The sequence below is a fragment of the Salvelinus sp. IW2-2015 genome, linkage group LG19, assembly GCF_002910315.2.
Source record: "Salvelinus sp. IW2-2015 linkage group LG19, ASM291031v2, whole genome shotgun sequence".
Taxonomy (NCBI): Eukaryota; Metazoa; Chordata; class Actinopteri; order Salmoniformes; family Salmonidae; genus Salvelinus; species Salvelinus sp. IW2-2015.
In genome coordinates, this window is record NC_036859.1 from 17,049,275 (window position 1) to 17,072,699 (window position 23,425).

Genomic DNA, 23,425 nt, shown 5'->3' on the forward strand with positions numbered 1-23,425 from the left:
GGGCAGGGGAATAACTCCGCCCCATCTGTTCCTGAAGATAAGGCCTGATGCGGGTGTAAGTACTCAGTGGGGCATGTTATCCTGACTCAAGGGCAGATCTCTCTCCCAGCAAAAACAAAGAATAGGGGAGGGAGGGAAGGGGGGTGGGGGTGGGGGGGAGAGAAAGACTTATTCGTCAGCTAAAAGATAGCATGGTGAAGGGGAAGGTTGGATCCTGGAATGATCAGGGCTTTATGCTTTTCCTTTGTCCATCCCATGAATCTGTGCAGTTTCCTCTTGTTTTTCCCGTTCCAAGTTTTGGCCTTTTGACTTTGGCTTTCTTTCCGAAGGGGTTGGAATTACGTTGTTTTATTTAAATAAGGAAGTTCACAGCACTTAGAATTCGGCAGAGGGAAGAAGTGGTCCATCACCTTTTGAACCTGCTGGAAACTGGTTTTCTGCATTTTCCATTTTATATCACACTGTGTTCTGTATTCCGCACCATTGGAATGTCAATGAATAACCGATTGTGATAAAGAGACAGTAAATGAAAGATAAAAACGATGCCACGTACTTCACTGCACCTGCTTGTCCTTGGGTGAAGTATTTATCCTCCCCGTGCTCCGCCCATCTCTCTCTCGCTCTCGCTCTCTCTCTCTCTGACCTCACCCTAACCCTACACAGTGCCCCTAAAGCACCGGCTGCCTTATGGCTCCATTCAGCCAGTGTTCACTCAGCTGAGCCAATATTCTATAATCTAATATCCATAGACTAATTGTCAGAACAGACCGCTTCTCCCTTACAAAGTCATTCGTTTGCGGTCGTGACGAGAGTGCTATTCTTACGTATGTGTCGACAGTGTGTTTGAATTACTGTGCATTTATTTGTTTAAATTCTCCCTTAAAATGTTCTAAGATGTGGACTTTTGTTTTCTTCTCTCCCTTGACATAAGGTCATTTTAAAGTCTATTTCTTCTAAACTATTCAGGTAATTTTTTAAGAATAATAGAAATTGTCTAATTTACCTGCTGTGGGGGTTACTTCTGGAAGCTCCCCATTGCCTTGTGTTGGGGATTAAATGTCAGAGAGATTTTAAGTCACAGCGGGCTAAGCCATTACATGGCCACATACAAGGTTAATTGTGGTAAAATAATTTACATTTTTCTTTCCTTACCTGTAATTACACTTTGAATAGCAGGTTGAAGTGTAGGTTTTTAGATAATTCATAAGGCGAGGAATTGTTACCTCTGAGAGGCAAGCATAATGCAGTAGCAAGAGAAAAAATGTCCAAGTAACAAAGGAATGTAAATTCATACTTAGCTACCTTACAATTACCATACTAACTAATGCCACAGCAGCCCACCTTTACTATTTAACAGAGCTGAGACAAATGACTTCCTAATGAAATCTGACAAAACACCTTCTCTCTTTCTCCCTCTCCCTCTTGTTCCTCATTTTCGCCTTCTTCTATCTCTTATGCTCTCTCTCTTATGCTCTCTGTCTCTCTCTCTCTGTCTCTCTATCTCTCTCTCTCTATCTCTCTCTCTCTATCTCTCTCTCTTTGTATCTCTGTATCTCTGTACAGATGGTGTTGATCTCGAGGATGATCCGTCCTGTTCTTGGCCTGCATCATCTCCATCCAGTAAAGACCAGACTTCCCCCGGCCACTGTGAAGACTATGATTTTGGCGAGGATGAAGGGGGCCCCGGCCTGCCGTACCCGTGCCAGTTCTGCGACAAGTCCTTCAGCCGTCTGAGCTTCCTGAAGCGCCACGAGCAGAGCCACGGTGACAAGCTCCCCTTCAGCTGCACCTTCTGCAGCCGCCTGTTCAAGCACAAGCGTAGCCGCGACCGCCACGTCAAGCTGCACACCGGCGACAAAAAGTACCACTGTGGCGAGTGCGACTCGGCCTTCTCACGCAGCGACCACCTCAAGATCCATATGAAGACCCACGCCTCCAACAAGCCCCACAAGTGCCCTGTGTGCCGCCGGGGCTTRCTCTCCTCCAGCTCCCTCCARGGACACATGCAGGTCCACGAGCGGGGCAAAGACYGRAGRYGCYGGGGGRCAGGCAGRGGKRTCTCCAYGGAGGAYTGGAAGCTGAAGGAGACYAGGAAYTGCAGCCGCTGCGAGGAGGGRTTTGARGTCCCTGAGGAGTTGCAYAGGCACATCGCRGAGTGCCACCCWGAGTGCTCTCCYTCYGAGGACGGGGGCCTGMGTGGRGCCRTGCAGTGCATCTARTGCCACGAGCCKTTCAGCGARGAGGGRGTCCTGCTGACKCACATTGACCAGGCCCACAGCCYCGACCGCAAAGGTCACWYCTGCGCCGTCTGCTCCGAGCACTTCCTCTCRGTGGAGGACCTSTATGCCCACATGGACYTCCACCAYCTCCCTGAYTCCAGTAACCACAGCAACAGCCCWTCCCTGCTCACTGTGGGCTACACCTCRGTCTCCAGCACCACCCCYGACTCCAACCTCTCCGTCGACAGCTCCACCATGGTGGAGGCKGCCCCGCCRYTYCCCAAGACCCGGGGGAGGAGGAAGAGGGCTGCCCAGCACACCTCACATGACGTCGGGGGACGCTCCTCCAAGCAGCCCAAGATCTCCTACAGCTGCATCTACTGCAACAAGCAGGTGTTCWKTAGCCTMGCCGTYCTTCAGATACACCTGCGGACCATGCACCTTGACAAACCRGAGCAGGCACACACCTGTCAGTTCTGCCTYGAGMTGCTMCCCTCCCTGTTCAACCTGAYCGAGCACCTYAAGCAGGTGCACAARGCCGAGGACCATGRCYCCCTGSTGGSCAGCCTGCCRGACYCCRTGCTRCAGTGTAARTTCTGCACRGAGGTMRTYAGRYACCTCAACGCTCTTCAAGAACACATCCGCTGCTCCCARYGCTTCCCCAGCCCCGTGGCCAAGGAGAGRAARGCCTTCTTCTGTCCCCAGTGCTTRATGGGGTTCCTGACRGAYGCCACSCTGGAGGAGCACGTCCGTCAGACCCACTGTGASGSYGGCAGCCTGCGTTTCGACTCCCCCCTYGKGGTGACRRCRAAGGAGCCCYTRGTGGAGGTGTACTCCTGCTCCTACTGCACCAACTCGCCKATCTTCAACAGRGTTCTGAAGCTGAACAAGCACATCAAAGAAAACCACAAGAACATTCCMCTGGCGCTGAACTACATCAACAATGGYAAGAAGTCTCTGCGGACCCTCAGCCCTTCCTCACCCATATCGATTGATCAAWCTTTCCTTCATGGTTCCTCCTCTCGRYGCAATCGTGGCARTAGCGAGTTCATCTGCAACCAGTGTGGGGCCAAGTACACCAGCCTGGACCTGTTCCAGACCCACCTGAAYACTCACCTGGARGGGATYCAGCCCCAYCTCAKCTGCCCCCAGTGCAYCAAGGACTTCCCCAACCAGGAGTCCCTGCTGAAGCATGTGACGGTCCACTTRACCATCACCTCTACCTACTACATCTGRGAGAGCTGCGACAAGCAGTTCACCTCAGTGGACGACCTGCAGAAACACCTGCTGGAAATGCACACGTTCGTGTTCTTCCGCTGCACRCTCTGCCAGGAAGTGTTTGACTCCAAGGTGTCCACRCAGCTCCACCTGGCCGTCAAGCACAGCAARGAGAAYAAGGTGTACCGCTGRACCTCKTGRAACTGGGACTTCAGGCACGAGGCCGACCTGCAGCTGCATGTCAAGCACAGCCACCTGGAGAACCAGGGCCGGGCCCACCGCTGCATCTTCTGCGGGGAGTCCTTCGGCACGGAGGTGGAGCTGCAGTGCCACATCACCACCCACAGCAAGAAGTATAACTGTCGCTTCTGCAGCAAGGCCTTCCACGCCATCGTACTTCTGGAAAAGCACCTGAGGGAAAAGCACTGTGTGTTCGAGGGCAAGGCCCAGAACTGTGGTGCGAATGGATCCACCACCGGAGGAGCGGACCACCACCCGGCGGCCAAGGATGACGCAGAGCTACAGGGTCTCCTGTCCAACAGCCATGGTGCAGGAGCGGCAGGATCAGGAGGCGTGTTGGAGTCCCCAAACAACCACGATGGGAGTGAGGAGGAAGTGGACACCGCTGACCCCTTGTTTGGGTGTGACATCTGCGGGGCGTCATACACCATGGACTCACTCCTCACCAACCACCAGTTCCGAGACCACAACATCCGCCCGGGCGAGAGCGCCATGGCGAAGAGGAAGTCGGACATGATCAAGGGTACCCACAAGTGTAACGTCTGCCAGCGCACTTTCTTTTCAGAGGCAGGTCTGAGGGAACACATGCAGACCCACCTGGGCCCCGTTAAGCACTACATGTGTCCCATCTGCGGAGAGCGTTTCCCCTCGCTGCTCACACTGACCGAGCACAAGGTCACCCACAGCAAGAGCCTAGACACGGGCAGTTGCCGCATATGCAAGATGCCCCTGCAGAGCGAGGAGGACTTCATGGAGCACTGCCAGATGCACCCCGACCTGCGGAACTCCCTGACGGGCTTCCGCTGTGTGGTATGCATGCAGACCGTCACCTCCACCCTGGAGCTCAAGATCCACGGCACCTTCCACATGCAGAAGACAGGCACCATGTCCACCAACCACCCCATTGGCCGCACCACCAATCTCGCCTCCCACCACCACAACCAGCATCACCACCAACAACACCACCAGGCCAACCAGAAACTCTTCAAGTGTGCCTCGTGCCTGAAGGAGTTCCGCTCCAAATCTGACCTGGTGAAGCTGGACATCAACGGGCTGCCTTACGGGCTGTGTGCCGCATGTGTCAGCGCCGCCGGCTCAAAGAGCTCCAGCCCCACGGTGATGAATGGAGGCAGGCAGCAGCAGCAGGGAGGGGGAGGAGCCACGACCCCAGCCATGCCTGTAACAGCATGGACTGCTCAGACGGAGAGACTCAGCCCCAGAGAGGGGAAAGGCAAGCCGCCCCATTCATCGTCATCGCCCTCCTCCTCTATCTCCTCGACCGCCACCAAGACGCGGTGCACCAGCTGCAACGTGAAGTTTGAGTCGGAGGCTGAGCTGCAGAACCACGTCCAGACAGTGCACAGGGAGCAGGGAGGGGACAGCAACAGCGGGCATCTCAGGACCCCACAAGTCTCCCCCATGCCCAGGGCCAGCCCCTCACAGACTGAGGAGGTGAGAGAACTTAACACAATGAGCCAGTTTCCCGGACAGAGATTAAGCCTAGTCCTAGACTATAAAGCTATTTCAATGGAGATTCTTAATTGACGATGCCTTTTAGTCCAGGACTAGGCTTAACATGTGTCTGGGAAACCCATATATTATTTAACTAATGTGTTGGAAAATGGCCAAATTAGAAGAGTATCCAAGTTTTTGGGTTGTCCAGTCAGCTTGTTGATTAACCACACACATTAGTTATAGGATCTCTAGCCAAAGAAGTGCTCAGTAAGTCCTCAGAGTGCTCAGTAAGTCCTCAGAGTGCTCAGTAAGTCCTCAGAGTGCTCAGTAAGTCCTCAGAGTGCTCAGTAAGTCCTCAGAGTGCTCAGTAAGAATGTGAAATTGATGTACTCTAAAACCATGTGTCCTTGGGTTGTCCTTTTCTCTTGGTTTCTTGCTTAGAAGAAGACCTACCAGTGCATCAAGTGTCAGATGGTCTTCTACAGCGAATGGGACATTCAGGTCCACGTGGCCAACCACATGCTAGGTAAGAGAGGTTACTCAGTTCTTATTTTCTCTCTATGTTTATGGTCACTTTTTTTAGGAACTGTCTCAAGTAGTCAAACAAAGGAATATCTGTTCAATATGTTGTTTAACTATTCAACATATTTCCCCAAGATATTACATTTATATTACATTTTGGTCATTTAGCAGACGTTCTTATCCAGAGCATATTATTACACGTGGCTTTACATCTTTCACATTCTCCCTTTAGTATAGTACTAAATACACCCTTTGTTGTAGTACAAATAAGTACTGTTAGCATAACTATATAATATTCAATCCTCTATTTTGATACCTTGTGAACTGATGATGGTAGCCTCTGTGAAACACAAGCATGAACATGATGTGTGTGCCTGCCCTTGATTTTCAGACATTTTGGTCTGTCAGTGCTGAAATGCCTGATCCTGTATGAAATGTATAAAAACCACAATGTAGCACAATTTCATGCATGTAGACTAAGTTCATCAGACAAGATTCTAGATACACTTGAATCAAATGTTATTCAACACATTATTATTCTGAAAGCTTGACAAAGAGTACACTCTTCTGTTCTATAATTCTCAAACGTCTTTACTTTTGGCGTTCATTTGTATGCAGGTAGAATAATTAGCAGAGAACACACAATTCAAAACCCAGGCTTCTTTCTTTCTTGCCTGAATTAAGTAGGCGTCTGAATTCCAGTCTCACCTTCCTTTATTCATTCATTTATTCATCTCGTTTGGCGGCTCTTTCATTACACTGCATTATCTGTTGTCTTCAGTGGGAGAGAGACTCATTGATCTGGAACCAACCCGCCTCTCTGTTTGGGATGCGCTCCTAGGCGCAGGTGAATTTAAACACGGTGGGCAATTCTATAAGGACCGGTGGGCAATTCTATCAGGAACACACTGTTTGTGCATAAACAATCACAGGCATGTGATTTGTGATTTTGATTTTGTGCTGTGTGTGTGTGTGTGCATGTGCGTGTGTTTGTCTGTGACTGAAAGTGTATAAATGTGTGGTTGGTTTGTATTCATCTGATCTGCTCTCTCTACGCTACTGGGGGTGCCTAATGCAACACCATGCTAGCACTAGTCCTTTCTCTATCAGAGGCTGGCATGGTGCACGCTGTTTTGGTACAAAACAACCCCCCTACTGGTTACTTTATGTCTTTCAGCCACACATACTATTCCCCCATAATGTTAGAATCCAAACAGTTTCAGAAAAAGAATGGATGGACGATTGGTTTATTGAAGGATGTCCTACTTTTCTGACTCTATTCAGAATAAATACCAATGTGCGATGGATCAAAATAAAATGTTGATTTATGGAATGTATGAAAAAATGATACACTTCAAATAGATCAAATTGAAATAGATATAACAATAAATGCTTAGTAATTGCCTTAACTTATGTTATTACACCAACATTGTTCGGAGGTGACCTTGGTTGGTTGTATATGCTGAGGAATGTCTCTCTCTGCTCTCCCTATCCAACAATGGGAGGGTTAAACCCGGAGCAGGCTGTTATTACCACAAAGCCAATTTGGCCCCAAAAAACCCCGAAAACCCCACCTTCCTCATTTAGAAAAAAACTCTAAATACCTTCTTTCTCTCTCCCTGAAAAAGGGACACTTTCTCKCTTTAATGGCCATCTGCACAAGAGAGGGGAAACGGGGGTCTAGGGGGGTTCAGTCGTCAGCTGGATTGCAGGTTAGTGAGCCTAGGTATGAGCAGTCGCGGGATTGCAGCTAGGGGTTGCTGTTTCCAACCCATGCCCGCTCCACCTGCCCGTTCGAACTGGTGCGCTTCACAACTGATAACTCTATATATAGTTGTATGGCTGACATCTACCATCTATCGCTAAGTGTATTAGAATATAACCAGGCACCCAGAATGTCTCACCGCGAGACAGACAATCTCACTGGTCTATCTTGTAATACAATAGTCTCCGAAAGTAACCAGTGCACTCTGCTCCCGTCCTTCCTCTCCTCCTTCCCCTCTCTCCCCATCGCTAACCAAAAAGCTAGCTTTCCCTCCCCCTATCCTAACCAAAAAGCTACCTTTCCCTCTCCCCCCCATCCTAACCAAAATCAGGCTTCCTCCTCCCCCTCCTAACTCCAAACGCTAGCTCCTCTCTCTCCCATCCTGACCAAAGTGGTAGCAGCTATGCCTCCTCGTTTACATCTTGCCAGGCACATTTGGTCCGCAATGGGTATATACCGGATTGACAGACGCAACCTCTATCCACAGGACAGAAAGCCACAGCCTCTGTGGCGTTGTACTCAACATTTAGCATGAAGATCGGGGAAAAGGAAGTGGGGAGTGAACCGTAATGGCGTAGAGGAGTGTGTGCACGTACACGCAGAGAAGCCCTAGCCTGGCTAACCAGAATGAACATTGTCCCCATGTGAATGCCACATTCAGCTGGTTTAACCAGGCTAGACAGCTCCTGGCCAAGTCCTGGAAACAGCCCCAGGTCTTAAGATGGAGGCGCAGCCTGTGGGCCCAGATGATCAGTAAACATTTGCTGTACAGCGGTCGCTTGTTTGGGGACCTGGTGTGATACTCCTATGGAGAAAAAATGATATGCCACCATCCAAGGAGCAATTTAAAGCAGCGCAGAAGACAGCTGGCCACTCTTTAGTTTAGAGTTTTTTTTGGCATGGCGCACTTACAAGGAGGGTGTCCGATTCATCTCCAGAGACAAACACATTTATACTGCTTTCAGCTGTTGTGGTCATCAACCCACAAATCCCTCATTTGTATCTTTTGTGTAGGATGCTGATAAGGCATTCCACATCTTCCACACAGACAAAATAACGGTGTGTGCAGTCATATCATCTGTTTAAGTTGAATGAAAACAAACTCTCTACTGACATTTATTTTCCACTTATATTGTTGTTTGAACTGTTGCTTTGAAGGTCTTTCATATGTCTTAAGCCTGTTGGGTTTTAACCAGCAGGCCATCACCTCTCCAGAGCTTCACTTTAACCTCCCTTGTGAACTCTGACATTTGGAAAATCATGGGGGGACTTTTAGCCCATTTACGCACTTCCAAATAGCACTGTGTGGATTTCAGTGACACATGACACGTGTAAAGCATGGGCACTGAGCATGTGCTTAAAAGGTGAAAAAGGGTCCCCATTTTCACGTTTTGATCCTTTCTTTTTACACTGGCAGCCCAAGTGGCTACCAGCCAAGGTGGCAAGGCTCAGAAGGACAATCATAAACAAACAAACCCTGGGCAGCACATTCCAGAAAGTGGTTTTGGGGTCACCTCTACCGMTTTTTGGGCTGGTGACAGGACAACGCTGAGCCTGCAGCCAAGTCAGGGAGGAGCCTTCTCCCTCTCACAGAGCGAAGCCGGTGGCCTGGTCAGCCTGGGCAGAGGGGGGTGGGGGACGGGGAGAGGGGGGAGAGGGAAAGGCACATTTGCTGTACAGCTGGCCGCTCAGTGTGAAGCAGGCACAGTGGGCCGTTACAGAGCTGGAGAGAGGAGGGTGAGGAGCATGAGGTCTCTAGCCCTCCTACAGTTTCTACCTCTCTCTGTTATCTCTCCGTCCCTGACTCTCCCTGACTCCGTTTTTCATACTAACCACCAATCTGGCAACCCGTACTGTGTTTGGCTTTTAGTGATGATAGGGTAAGCAGGGAAGTATAGCTGTATTTTAGCGTTAAAAACTTGTTTCTTTTTTTGTTCCATCCACCAATCTGGCAACCCGTACTGTGTTTGGCCTTTAGTGATGATAGAGTAAGCAGGGAAGTATAGCTGTATTTTAGAGTTAAAAAGCTTGTTTCTTTTTTCGTTCCATCCGCCAATCTGGCAACCCGTACTGTGTTTGGCTTTTAGTGATGATAGNTATAGCTGTATTTTAGAGTTAAAAAGCTTGTTTCTTTTTTCGTTCCATCCGCCAATCTGGCAACCCGTACTGTGTTTGGCTTTTAGTGATGATAGAGTAAGCAGGGAAGTATAGCAGTATTTGAGGCTAAAATGCTTGTTTTGTTGCATTCTAAAGGGCTGCAAATTACCCCTGACACATATCCTCCTTGTTTTGGGTCCCTGGAGCAGCTTGGGCAATGGTGTGTTGATTATGCCATCTCTGTCACTGTCTCTTCTTCACTGGTGGCAACACACTCACTCACTCGCTACTCCATTAAAGGACATTTCTTTTCATGGTGCGTAAAGAAATGTGATGGTTTTAGTGTTGTTTTCTCCCCCCAAATGTCCTGCCCTGAAATCCTCTTTTGATTTGCTTGTTATTACCACGAGACAGCATAACAATAAGATATAGCCTACCTGTGCTCTTCAGTAAATGAAAGTCATTCATAAGGCATATACACATTTAGTCTGTTAACAAACATAGTGGAACGAGCTTCTCATTTCACTCCTAGGGGGCTGGATCAGACTCCTAAACCCAATAGTAAACACAACACACCACAGCAACAGGAACTGGATCAATGTTATGAAATAAATAAGAGAACAGACCAGCCCCGCTCCGACCAGCCCAGACCAGCCACTGGAAACAAAAGGAAGCCATGCGTACTGTATACAGAGTAGACAGAGTGTGATTTCCTAGCCTGCTTTTTATTAATTGGTGATTAATAATAACGCCTCTCCGTTCGTTAGCACAGTCACCTCCCGTGCAGCCGAGTGTGCTGCTGCTAATATGCAATTAAGCGCACCTTCCTTCCCGTTACATTCTACCTCTCTGCCTAACTAATGTGGCGTCCACYAGTAGCATAGTGAAACAGGCTGCAAAGATACTGCCTACAGTATCTTTAGTTTCAACACATTCAATTGCACAGTTTTTACCTCATGGATTCTAGCTACTTCCTTGTAAAAAATAGTTACAAATGACTCCTTCAACTGAGAGACTGTCTGCATTAAAAACTTTTACGGCATTGCGGTAAAGGTACTATTCATGGAAAGGTATGTTTGTTGTAAAGCAGGGGTTCTTGACATCACCGTTGGGATGATCTGTTCCTAGGCCAGACAAGCTCAGTCTGATGTGGTCCTTATCAATAGATTTTCTTGACATTTCCCCACACCTCACAGACTAGGCCAACATGTGAGAAAATATGTGATGCTCCCACAGTTCATACGGTTTGTTTGCACAAGCTTTGAGCAAACAATGTCTGGACTGGTAGGCAGATGATTGGTAGGCAGATGTCAGGTCACCATGGTGATTTTATTTTGGCAAATCCTTTTGAGGAGATATGGTTGCAGTACTCTATCTCATTGTTATCACCTACACACAGCATACCATTTTCTCAACCTTTGCTTTTTGATATTTTGAAATCTAACCTCAGAATAGCATTATCTTATAATTAAAAACCTAATGAAGAATTTGGCTCTTGTAGCTCTAGCCCAGCTACCACGTAACATGGTTGCTCTGCCGACCTGGAATGAGCTCGAGGTAGAAAGCTCTTTCTTCCTGTTTTCCAATCCTGGCTTCTCTATGTTTTATTAATATACAGGAGGGATGTCTCCTTTAGAGTGTTAATGCCAACCCTTGTTCTGAAGTGCCCTATAAATACTGGATGATCGGAATTAACCTCTCCAGTCCTGTCCCTCCCTGGAGGTTCCGAGATGTCACCGAGGCCATCAGAGCATGCGCAGCACGGCCTGCCCCGGTCCGAGAGGGTTGCTAAGCAGTCAGACGGGGAGGGGGCTTATGGGAGCAGTGCAAACACAGCTCTGCCTTCGTAAAGGTCAACGGTGCAACCCACACCTCTCAAATCCCAGACCGGCGTCACATAGTGTGACCCAGACTCTAAGCGTGCCTGGAGAGAGATGCCTCCCTCCGGCCTGCATGGGGAGAATTACAGGGCCAACATTGTGTTGTGGTAGACTGACTTTGGCTTTAGAGGTTGTCACCACCAATGGTAGAGTCACTGATCTATCTATATCTGGATTATCTATGAACTCCTTCCCTGTTGGTGTCAGCTGGGAGAATATGCAGTAGTACATCCAGTTGAGAAGTAAGATAACATTTTAGCTGGAAAGCATTACAGAGAAAACATTCCAGTGGTAAAGCCATATCACAAGCAAGTTATGTGGCTATGAACTAACAACAAACAGCCAAAGATATACCCAATGAATCCACAAAGTTTTGAAACACTGTTTATGGCGCACAATTGGTGTTTCCAAAGTGCTGTGTAACGATTGACTGTTCTCATCAACGCTTGGTGTGTGAACGACAGACATGGGAGGAGAGGGGAGGGGGTAGAGCGTGAGCCCCTCAAAAGGCCCCCCAGCGTCAAAGCCTTAATAATCATGTGAGCGGCACTGGACTTCATTACCCTCCTGTTCGACAGGCGGAGTGCAAGCCTGGACTCGTGGCTGGCTGTGGCAAGGTCAACGTCGGAGGAAAAACCAGTTACTGTGTTACTCCGGAGCGGGAGCAGAACGGGAGTGGAGGAGAGGGGCTGCCATCTGTCAGCTCGGGCCTGCCATACCCGCAGAGCAAATGGACACGGGCGGCCAGAGGAGAGGCCACAGACACATCGAGCTAAACCCACCGAGCATAACACTGAGGCCTGGACGGACAGAGAGCCAGCCAACGCAGAGCACAGAGATGGACCTTATGCTGCAGCTAAACACAGGGACAGTGCAGGGACAGTTGTGTGTACATAGAGCTAGCTAGCGCCGTATAGTTGGCACTGGGTTCTGTGTGTTTATGTCTGTTTGTTTTTTAGTGTGAGTGCACTATTGGCTCTGGCTGTTATGAGTCCAGATGGCAAAGTATTGAACACAAACATGATCTGTTGCAGTGTGTTGTTAGATTATAGTCATTCTTGACATTTTAGGTCTATTTGATAAAGACCTCCGTTTTCATGTTGTGGTCACTTGTCAGAGGAGAGAGGGTGTCATATTACATTTGTATTGTTGCCATTCAGAAGAGCTCTTCACATCTTTATACTGCCCCTACACTACTGTAGTAGTAACATATACCTTTGCCATGCTGTACTTCCTGACTTGTACAACAACAGCCCCATATGAATAGCAGTTTTCACAGCGTCATCCTTCGTTCTAGGCATTGGTGGTTGTGTTGTTTCTCCTTGCCTCACCCTGTACAGTACACTGGGTCTGTGGACGAAACAAACTGTGCATCTAGTCTAGGGAGCGACCCTCTCAGTGAAGACCTTTATGATGCCTCTGGCCAACGTGGAGCGGAGTGAAGGACCCGTGGAATGTTCCAATAGCGCTCTCTAATAGTTTCAGGTGCTGCGGGCCACAGGCAGCCCCCTGCCCCCCCCCCCCCCCCCCCCTAACCCCCTCATGTGTTCCCGTGTGAAAGCAGCCCTGCCTGCAACCATGCAGTGAAAGCATCGCCATTTCTCCTGTCAAGGAGACAGTCAGACACATGAAAACGGACACCAATCATTAGAGAGGAAATGTCCTGTAGATTCTTACCCCCAGTTTCAGAGTCTTTGTCATTTTGACTTTCATTTAATTTGGTACCGTGTGGTATTCCTGTTGTTTGCCTGGGTGAAATGTTTTCTTTGGCTTGTTTACTATACTCAGAATTATGCTACAGCTACAAACAATTGCCATGTCAATCAAATCAAATCAACTTTTATTAGTCACATACACATGGTTAGCAGATGTTAATGCGAGTGTAGCGAAATGCTTGTGCTTCTAGTTCCGACCAATGCAGTAATACCAACAGTAATCTAACCTAACAATTCCACGCTACTACCTTACACACACACCACAAGTGTGAAGGGATAAAGAATATGTACATAAATATATGGATGAGTGGTGGTACAGAACGGCATGGCAGATGCAGTAGATGGTATAGAGTACGGTATATACATATGAGAATGAGTCTGTAGGTATGTAAACATAAAGTGGCATAGTTTAAAGGTGGCTAGTGTACATGTATTGCATAAAGATGGAGATGCAGTAGATGATATAGAGTACAGTATTACATATGAGATGGGTAATGTAGGGTATGTAAACATTGTATTAAGTGGCATTGCTTAAAGGGCTAGTGGTACATTTTTACATAATTTCCATCAATTCCCATTTTTAAAGTGGCTGGAGTTGAGTCAGTATGTTGGCAGCGGCCGCTAAATGTTAGTGGTGGCTGTTTAACAGTCTGATGGCCTTGAGATAGAGCTGTTTTTCAGTCTCTCGGTCCCTGCTTTGATGCACCTGTACTGACCTCGCCTTCTGGATGATGCGGGTGAACAGGCAGTGGCTGGGTGGTTGTTGTCCTTGATGATCTTTATGGCCTTCCTGGTGACATCGGGTGGTGTAGGTGTCCTGGAGGGCAGGTAGTTTGCCCCTGGTGATGCGTTCTGCAGACCTCACTACCCTCTGGAGAGCCTTACGTTGTGGGCGAGCATTGCCGTACCAGCGGTGATACAGCCCGACAGGATGCCCTCGATTGTGCATCTGTAGAACGTTTGTGAGTGCTTTTGTGACAAGCCGAATTTCTTCAGCCTCCTGAGGTTGAAGAGGCGCTGCTGCGCCTTCTTCACAACGCTGTCTGTGTGGGTGACCAATTCAGTTTGTCCGTGATGTGTACACCGAGGAACTTAAACTTTCCACCTTCTCCACTACTGACCGTCGATGTGGATAGGGGGGTGCTCCTCTGCTGTTTCCTGAAGTCCACAATCATCTCCTTTGTTTTGTTGACGTTGAGTATGAGGTTATTTTCCTGACACCACACTCCGAGGGCCCTCACCTCCTCCCTGTAGGCCGTCTCGTCGTTGTTGGTGATCAAGCCTACCACTGTAGTGTCATCCGCAAACTTGATGATCGAGTTGGAGCGTGCATGGCCACCGCAGTCGTGGTGAACAGGGAGTACAGGAGAGGCTCAGAACGCACCCTTGTGGGGCCCCAGTGTTGAGGATCAGCGGGGGAGATTTGTTACCTACCCTCACCACCTGGGGGCGGCCGTCAGGAAGTCCAGACCCAGTTGCACAGGCGGGGTCGAGACCCAGGGTCTCGAGCTTGATGACGAGTTTGGAGGGTACTATGGTGTTAAATGCTGAGCTGTAATCGATGAAAGCATTCTCACATGGGTATTCCTCTTGTCCAGATGGGTTAGGGCAGTGTGCAGTGTGGTTGCGATTGCGTCGTCTGTGGACCTATTGGTCGTAAGCCAAATTGAGTGGTCTAGGGTGTCCGGTAGGGTGGAGTGATATGGTCCTTGACTAGTCTCTCAAAGCACTTCATGATGACGGAAGTGAGTGCTACGGGCGATAGTCGTTTAGCTCAGTTACCTTAGCTTTCTTGGGAACAGGAACAATGTGGCCTCTTGAAGCATGTGGAACAGCAGACTGGTATAAGGATTGATTGAATATGTCCGTAAACACACCAGCCAAGCTGGTCTGCGCATGCTCTGAGGACGCGGCTGGGATGCGTCTGGGCCTGCAGCCTTGCGAGGTTAACACGTTTAAATGTTTTACTCACCTCGGCTGCAGTGAAGGAGAGCCGCCGGTTTTGGTAGGGGGCCGTGTCAGTGGCACTGTGTTGTCCTCAAAGCGGGCAAAAAAGTTGTTTAGCCTGTCTGGGAGCAAGACATCCTGGTCCTCGACGGGGCTGGTTTCTTTTTGTAATCCTGATTGACTGTAGACCCTGCCACATACCTCTTGTGTCTGAGCTGTTGAATTTCGAATCGATTTTGTCTCTGTACTGAGACTTAGCCTGTTTGATTGCCTTGCGGAGAGAATAGCTACACGTTTGTATTCGGTCATGCTTCCGGTCACCTTGCCCTGGTTAAAAGCAGTGGTTCGCGCTTTCAGTTTCACGCGAATCTGCCGTCAATCCACGGTTTCTGGTTTGGAATGTTTTATCGTTGCTGTGGGTACGCCATCGTCAATGCACTTCCTAATGAACTCGCTCACCGAATCAGCATATTCGTCAATATTGTTGTTGGACGCGATGCGGAACATATTCCAATCGCGTGATCGAAGCAGTCTTGAAGCGTGGATTCAGATTGGTCGGACCAGCTTGACAGACCTGAGCGCGGAGCTTGTTGTTTGAGTTTCTGTTGTAGGCGGAATCAACAAAATGGAGTCGTGTCAGCTTTCCGAAAGGGGGGCGGGGGAGGGCCTTGTAAGCGTGCGGAAATTAATGTAGCAATGGTCCAGTGTTTTTCCAGCCCTGGTAGCACAATCTGATCTGCGATAGAATTTAGGGAGTTTTGTTTTAGATTAGCCTTGTTAAAATCCCCAGCTACGATGAATGCAGCCTCAGGGTGTTGTGGTTTCCAGTTTACAAAGAGTCAGATAAAGTTCGTTCGGGCCATCGATGTGTCTGCTTGGGGGGAATGTATACGGCTTGTGATTATGATTGACGAGAATTCCCTTGGTAGATATGCGGTCGACATTTGATTGTGAGATTCTAGATCAGGTGAACAGAAGATTGAGTTCTTGTGTGTTATTATGATGGTCACACCATTCTCGTTAATCATAAGGCATACCCCCCCGCCCTCTTCTTACCGGAAAGATGTTTGTTTCTGTCGCGCGATGCATGGGAACCAGCTGCTGCACCGACTCCGTTAGCGTCCCTTGAGTTAGCCATGTTTTCCGTGAAGCAGAGCACGTTGCAATCCTGATGTCTCTCTGGAATGCTACCCGTGCTCGGATTTCATCAACCTTATTGTCAAGAGACTGGACATTGGCGAGTAGTATGCTAGGGAGTGGAGCGCGATGTGCCCGTCTCCGAGCCTGACCACGAGACCGCCACGTTTTCCCCTTTTTCGGCGTCGCCCAGGGTCGCCGGCTGGATCAGATCCATTGTATTGTGTTGAAGGCAAAACACTGGATCCGTTTCGGAAAGTCATATTCCTGTAGGAACGTGGTGAGTTGACGTTAATCGTATATTCAGTAGTTCCTCCCGACGTTATGTAATGAAACCTAAGATTACCCGGGTACGCTGTAAGAAATAACACGTAAAAAAACAAATACTGCATATTTTCCAAGGAACGCGAAAGCGAGGCTGCCATCTCTATCGGCGCCGGAAGTTTCCCTTAGATGCAATAAAAAGGTGAGTGTGCAATTTCTTACAGTGGACTCTCCTTACCTGATCTCTTAGCGTTGTAGATGAGGAGGAAACAGATCTGCACTTTTTCTCTCCAACTCTTCCCCTCCTCAGCTCCTCATCTTAGAAAGTTCCTCCTTGTTTCCCCTGTTCCGTTCTGTGACTGCAGCCCCCTCAGGCTCCATCGTCAACACACTCCGGAACACTGGGAGAGGAGATAGTCCTGGGCGATTCCTTTCTCATTAATGGAACTCACACAGGAACTCCCAGGATGAAAGCTGCATTACATATTACACATTCATGTTGATATATCATTGCTAATACAGATACTCGACTCTGCTGAGGAGGAATTGTGTCGGCGTGGCGCAGATTTAGTCTGTATCATGGTTTTAATTTAGAGGATCCATTTCAGTTTCAGTTTTGTTATGAGGATAATATGTGTACTGCATTRATCATCTGCATGGAATTGTTGAAATCTCATTTCTAATTGGCTTGAAGGGCATTCTAGAGCATGCATTGTTTCCGTTTAATGCACAGTATATCAGCACAGTATAATTCAATGGCAATAGTTAATTCTTACATGTTCTATGTTTGAGCTGCTTTTGAAAGCAAAAGTCGAATTGAAAATATTATTTGCATTGTATAATTGCAAGCTAGGACTGGTGGTTTGGTTAACTAAACTAGCAAGTCTGTTTGGTTACCAAGGCAACTACTTTGGCTATCTAGTAAACTTTCTTCCTACTTCAGTGGATGTTGAACACATTTCTACCTGCAAATTAACACATTTCTACCTGCAAATTAACACATTTCTACCTGCAAATTAACACATTTCTACCTGCAAATGTGTTAAATTATAGCCATGGTATAAAAGGGATAATGCAACTCTGTTGAAGGTTAGTTCCACTCCACGTGGAACACACCTTCCACGTCATTCGTTCTTTTCCATAGAACGCATAGCCCCTCGTTGATTATCCATTATTTACACGTTGAATTCTGTTACATTATCCCCGCCACAATAGATGTGCTCATCTTGTAATGCAAGACAGCAAGAGCATACAGTATAGTGATTTTGCCTTATCAACAGTAAAGTAAAGGCAAATTCTGTGCAAGATTCAGTGCTTTTTGGTTCATGAGCTTAGATTTATGGTTTTGTTAAATATTTTGTTAAAAAATATAATATAGTTGATCAGGAATTGTTTTTGTTGCCTTTGAAATTTTTATTGACACATTTATCTTTATATTAATTTATATGATTATAAAAACACAATATAGTCGACTCAGACATAGACATTTGTTATTGACACGTAAAAATAAAATAAAAATCCACCTAGAGCAAGGCCGGGCATTAGTTAGTRAGACATTAGTGGTAGAATGTTCAGAGATGTTCTTCTCTGTTAATTCCTTTTGTCTTTCCATTTGTCCCATCAGCGCCTGGAGATGCCAACCTTAAGCCACTCTAGCTCTGATTAATCTTTAACATTTATAATTACTAATTAAGTTAGTAAGTTACTTTTAATGTAGTCCTCCTTCAAATGGGGAGCAGAGAGGACAACAGATCATTAGCTTCAATAATGAACGTGGATGAGACAGATAATAGTCTATGATACAGAAGGTGAACAATGACAGTTATATTAAATGAGGTGGATGGAGGGTACATGGGAAACACTGTGAGGATGTAGTAGCTTCATGGATTGGGAAACTCTGGAAGACGATACTGTGGTTAAGTGGTGCCACAAAGTAGAGAGTCCAGTATAGAGTAAATAAACAACATTGAAATGAAAGGATTGTGAGAGAAAATGTGTTATTCTAGTTGGTAGACAAACTGTAGGCTGTTGTTGGTTGGGACTGCTGTTGTAATATATTCCGTGTGTCTTTWGTGCGTATACAGTGATTAAATATTGATCATAGGTGTCAAGTGTTTTGATAGATGTTACAGTTGCAGGGACTATGTTTTTGGAAAAAATCTCATCACTTTAGTCATTATCATGGTGGCTGTGCTGTGAGAGATAGTGCCCATTAAAAGAGTCATTTAATCTCAGTTTTTTTACCTTAACAACGACAATGATGCTAACCTGGCACTTCCCACAAGCCGGCCCACTTTGAGGAAGGTGCTTATGCCATAATGATTATTATCATTAAGAAGATATTAATGTGCTTAGTGCTTGTGACCCAGCTGCTCATCATGGCCTGAGCTCCCCATCGGTGGAGGGGAGAGGGGTCGCTGCCAATATGGACCCTGCACTGGGGCCACAGGGGCCACCGCCCACCTGTCTAGGGGCTCTCAGGGTCACCTAAGGTGACCAGTTTGGTTGTTAGTCGAACCTACTGTATGGCTACATTTGGTGGAAGTTATGGATTTGTGTTAGTGTGTTTATAGTACGTTTATACTGTATACTGTGTGATTAATAAAAACATCAACCAAATAATAGGTTGAAACATTTCTAAGGTCATAATGAATCCAAGTGGTTATTATAATAACTAAGACAGTTCTTAAACATCTCCCTCTTATACAATACTGGCGTACATATTCATTCTAACTCTGTTATTCTGATACGAGGGGAAATTTATGTTTTCCCTTAAGAGATTTATTCCACATAATTATACAGTGAATTTCCATGTTACTATTATCACCCACTTTCCAACAGTAGAGCAGTAATACTGCATTTTTGTGGAAATGATTTGTTTAATTTCTGACAAAATATGAAATATGACAAAAACAGGCAGTGTGACATTACCATATAAGAGCTTTCTCTTTTACTAATTTCCACAATGACAGTGAATTAACGAAGTGTGCGAACGTCATACTGTAGTTGCAGTAACCGAGGAGTAGGAGAAACATGCTCTATGACTATGACAACTGTGAGTGGGTCATGATTTACATATCGCTGGTAGATGGGGAGGTTGGAGGACTCCTACTCTGTTAGAGTAGCTCAGTGCAGTGTGTTGTGGTCGTCACGGAGACAGTGTATGTGGAGCTAGCTGTAGGCTGTCTGGCTCGCTCTCCTTCTTTCCCAGTTTCAAATTGCTGCTTCATTAGGACTTGGAAGAGAATCCCGTGGTTAGATTTAATCAAACGAATCGCTATGGCAGACTCACACAATCAATCACAATCCTTATCCAATATGTTACATTCTGTAACTACCATGTTGGCTTGGAGAAAAGTCAATTACAACACTCTCCTCTTTCTCTTTCTGTTACTTTTCTGTGGTATTATGATTGTTTTGCTGTTATTACATTATGCATACATGTGGACTTTGCATCTAGTTTATGCAGTTTTTCATGTCATAGTTATTGTATGACACACACACACACACACTTACTTCTTGTACATTATGATATGCCCTATCTATAAGAAGCAAATGAACTGTTAATGTACATTTAGCGCTTGTATTTGTATCCCCATTAGCTGCAGCCAAGGCATTCTTCCTGAGATCCGGACAAATTAAGGCAGTTATGCAATTTTAAAAACATTACAATACATTCACAACAGATTTCACAACACATTAAGTGTGTGCCCTCAGGCCCCTACTCTACTACCACATATCTACAACGCAAAATCCATGTGTACGCTTGTGCCACTCAATAGTGCTTCTCTGTCTCAGAGTAGTGGTGAATTCTAGGATCCGTCCAAATTTCTCTCTCCTTTTAAATGATTTGCTTTCTTAGTTTGGCTCCCTGGATGTTATATTCACCCTATAGCATCCCTTTAGCACACACATGCACACGCACACACACACACACACACACACACACACACACACACACACACACACACACACACACACACACACACACACACACACACACACACACACCACACACACACACACACACACACACACACACACACAACACACATACACACACACCACACACACACACCGTCATTTGTAAGCCGTCATTGTAAAAATAATTTGTTCTTAATTGACCTGCCTGGTAAAATAAAGGCTAAAAACACACACTCTCTCACAGACACACACACACAAACACACACACTTGGTTGGGTAGGCCACAACTGCTGTTCTTCCTTCTCTCACGGTGCGGTGTGGTGCAGAGCAGTGCGGTCCCAAAGTGGCTCCTCGGGCTCGCTGCCAGTTGTTTGCCAGCGTCCCGGTGGAATTCATTCAAATTAAAGCGTCAGAATGAGCCCAGGTCCCAGATGCCGTGTCCCACCCTTCATCAGCATTCCGCCGATGAGAGTAATTAAAGCCGAAATAATTCTGCTGTAAGCAGAGGAGCCACAGAATAACTGATATTAGAGGCTGGATGATGAATGCTTGGCATCAAGGGAGGTCTCAGGGGATAGAAGGGGAAAATTCACAGATCTCTCTGTCTCTCTTCCTCTCTCTCTCTTTCTTTCTCTCTCCCGTCTCTCTGTCTTGTTCCCTTCCGTTTTCTCTCTCTTTCTATGTTTCCATCTTTCTCTGTGTTTGCCCTGTCTACTTTTCTGTCCACTCTTTTCATCTCTTTCACTGTGTTCCCTCTCTTTTTGTATTCCTTCCTCATTCTTCCCCTCTCCTTTTATCCTCGGGATCACAGTTTTGTCATGACAGGGCTCTGCTAAAGATTGCTATGCGCATACAAGCCAGAATGTGGAATTGAGATCCCATAGAGATCTCTTCATTAGGCTGCCTCTACCAGCCCAGATGAAAAATAGATGTTATGGAGAGTCATTTCCTGGTCTCTTGGCATTGTGACATGACATTGTACCCTCTTAGCATTTGTCCCCTTGAATGTTAGTGTTGAGTGAAGCTGCAAATGCTGGCAGATTATAACAGGTGACGCTAAGAGCGGTAATGGAGAATGTGTACTGGTAAGGCTGTAGCCATAATGTTATCAGTAGAGACAAAATTCAGAATTTGCACTACTTCATCATGTATCTGTTCTCTTTTTTATGTCTTTTTTATTTATACATCTACAATCCAGGTGATGATTATTTAAAAAAATGTATGATCCAAAATGTATTTTGGTTGGTCTATTTAGGTATAGAATCGCAATGTTTATACCGTAGAAAAATACAGCCTCTTCTTGAAGATCTTATTTTCTAGGCACAGTTTGATATTGAAGCCAGACGCTTTCAAGATGATGTGATATTTTAGCCAGTATGATTCAATGATCCCCCATGCCCCCTGACACTTTATTTTTGGAATAGCCTGTCTTTAGCAAGAGCAGTCACAAGACTGAAAGACAAAAAACTACACTCATGAAATAAAAAAGACACAGATTGGACAAGGCTCAGCGTTGTCGGCTCAGCGTTGTCAGCTCAGCATTGTGAATGTTTTTAGAACTCTCTTCGAATCAAATGAAACTGAACAAAAGGTTAGCCCTTGTGGGGTTTATGATAATGTAATATACAATGCTGCCATGGAATTTGCCAATGCATGTCTTTGCACTGTCTGACTCAGAGGGACGAGTGAATGGTAATGAAGCTGACCTCTGCCCTCTCTCTTAGTCTGCCCCTATGGGTATAGCACTTTAAAAAGAAGATAAACAACAGATACTGTATCAGTCGTGGTTTTATGTTGTGCTCCCCTGTCTTCTTTGTAACAGCATATTGGTATATTTTGGAATATGTGAATGGATTGTGTGGCTTGTAGTGCTACTGTACTTTATATGTTACTGGTTTGTTCAAGAATATGAAGAAATATTTAATAGAAATCAGAAAAGAACCTCAACTTGAGAATTGCTGACCGCCATTAAGAATTAAAGGCCTGGTGTGGCTTGGTGGCAGGCATTGGAGACCCAGAGTGAAAGATTAGAATCCATAAGGGGGCCAAAGGCAGAGGAGATGTGACTGGGGCCCCTAGAGATTGGCTGAACCCACACACATAGATGGGTGGCGGGGGCTGGGATGGGGGGAGTTGGAATGAAGCATCACTGGCAATGCCCGGTCCTGATTAGTCTTAAAGGGGCGATGGCCCTTTTATTTATCTCGTATCTCATGGCTTCATTTTATCGTGCTGTTTTCCTTGTTGAACTGACTCTAGCTGGTGAAAAAGATCTGGCTACAGTACTGTATGTGTCATTTGTTATATGGGAAGTTTTATGGGAGTGTGCTGGTTTGTCTGTGTTTGTGAATCTCTCACTCTACGCTCTTAGAAAAAAAATGTGCTATCTAGAACCTAAAAGGGTTCTTCGGCTTTCCCCATAGGTGAACCCTTTGAAGAACCCTTTTTGGTTCCAAGTAAAACCCTGGAACCAAAAGGGTTCTACCTGGATCCTAAAATGGTTCTCCTATGGCACAGCTGAAGAACCCTTTTTGAACCCTTTTTTCTAAGTGTTTCTCTGTCTCTCACTCACACACACACTCACTCTCTTTCTCTCACTCACACACACACTCACTCTCTTTCTCTCACTCACACACACACAACACACTCATCTCTTCTCTCTCACTACACACTCATCTCTCACACACACACTCACTCTCTTTTCTCTCACTCACACACACACTCACTCTCTTTCTCTCACTCACACACACACACTCACTCTCTTTCTCTCACTCACACACACACTCACTCTCTCTTCTCTCACTCACACACACACTCACTCCTTTCTCTCACCACACACACACTCACTCTCTTCTCTCCACTCCACACACACACACTCACTCTCTTTCTCTCACTCACACACACACTCACTCTCTTTCTCTCACTCACACACACACTCACTCTCTTTCTCTCACTCACACACACACTCACTCTCTTCTCTCATCACACAACACACACCACTCACTCTCTTTCTCTCACTCACACACACACTCACTCTCTTTC

General features: G+C 46.4%; 1 protein-coding gene across 4 annotated transcripts in view; it reads left to right on the top strand.

Annotated features, from left to right (window-relative positions):
• The window catches only part of LOC111979020 (zinc finger protein 521-like), a 149,028-nt gene that overhangs the window by 70,580 nt on the left and 55,023 nt on the right, over window positions 1–23,425 (top strand). For 3 of the 4 annotated variants that reach the window (XM_024009301.2, XM_024009298.2, XM_024009299.2), the window contains 2 exon segments: window positions 1,564–5,129; window positions 5,574–5,658. In XM_024009301.2, coding sequence (XP_023865069.1) covers window positions 1,564–5,129; window positions 5,574–5,658 — 3,651 coding nt within the window. 4 annotated transcript variants of the gene reach the window in all.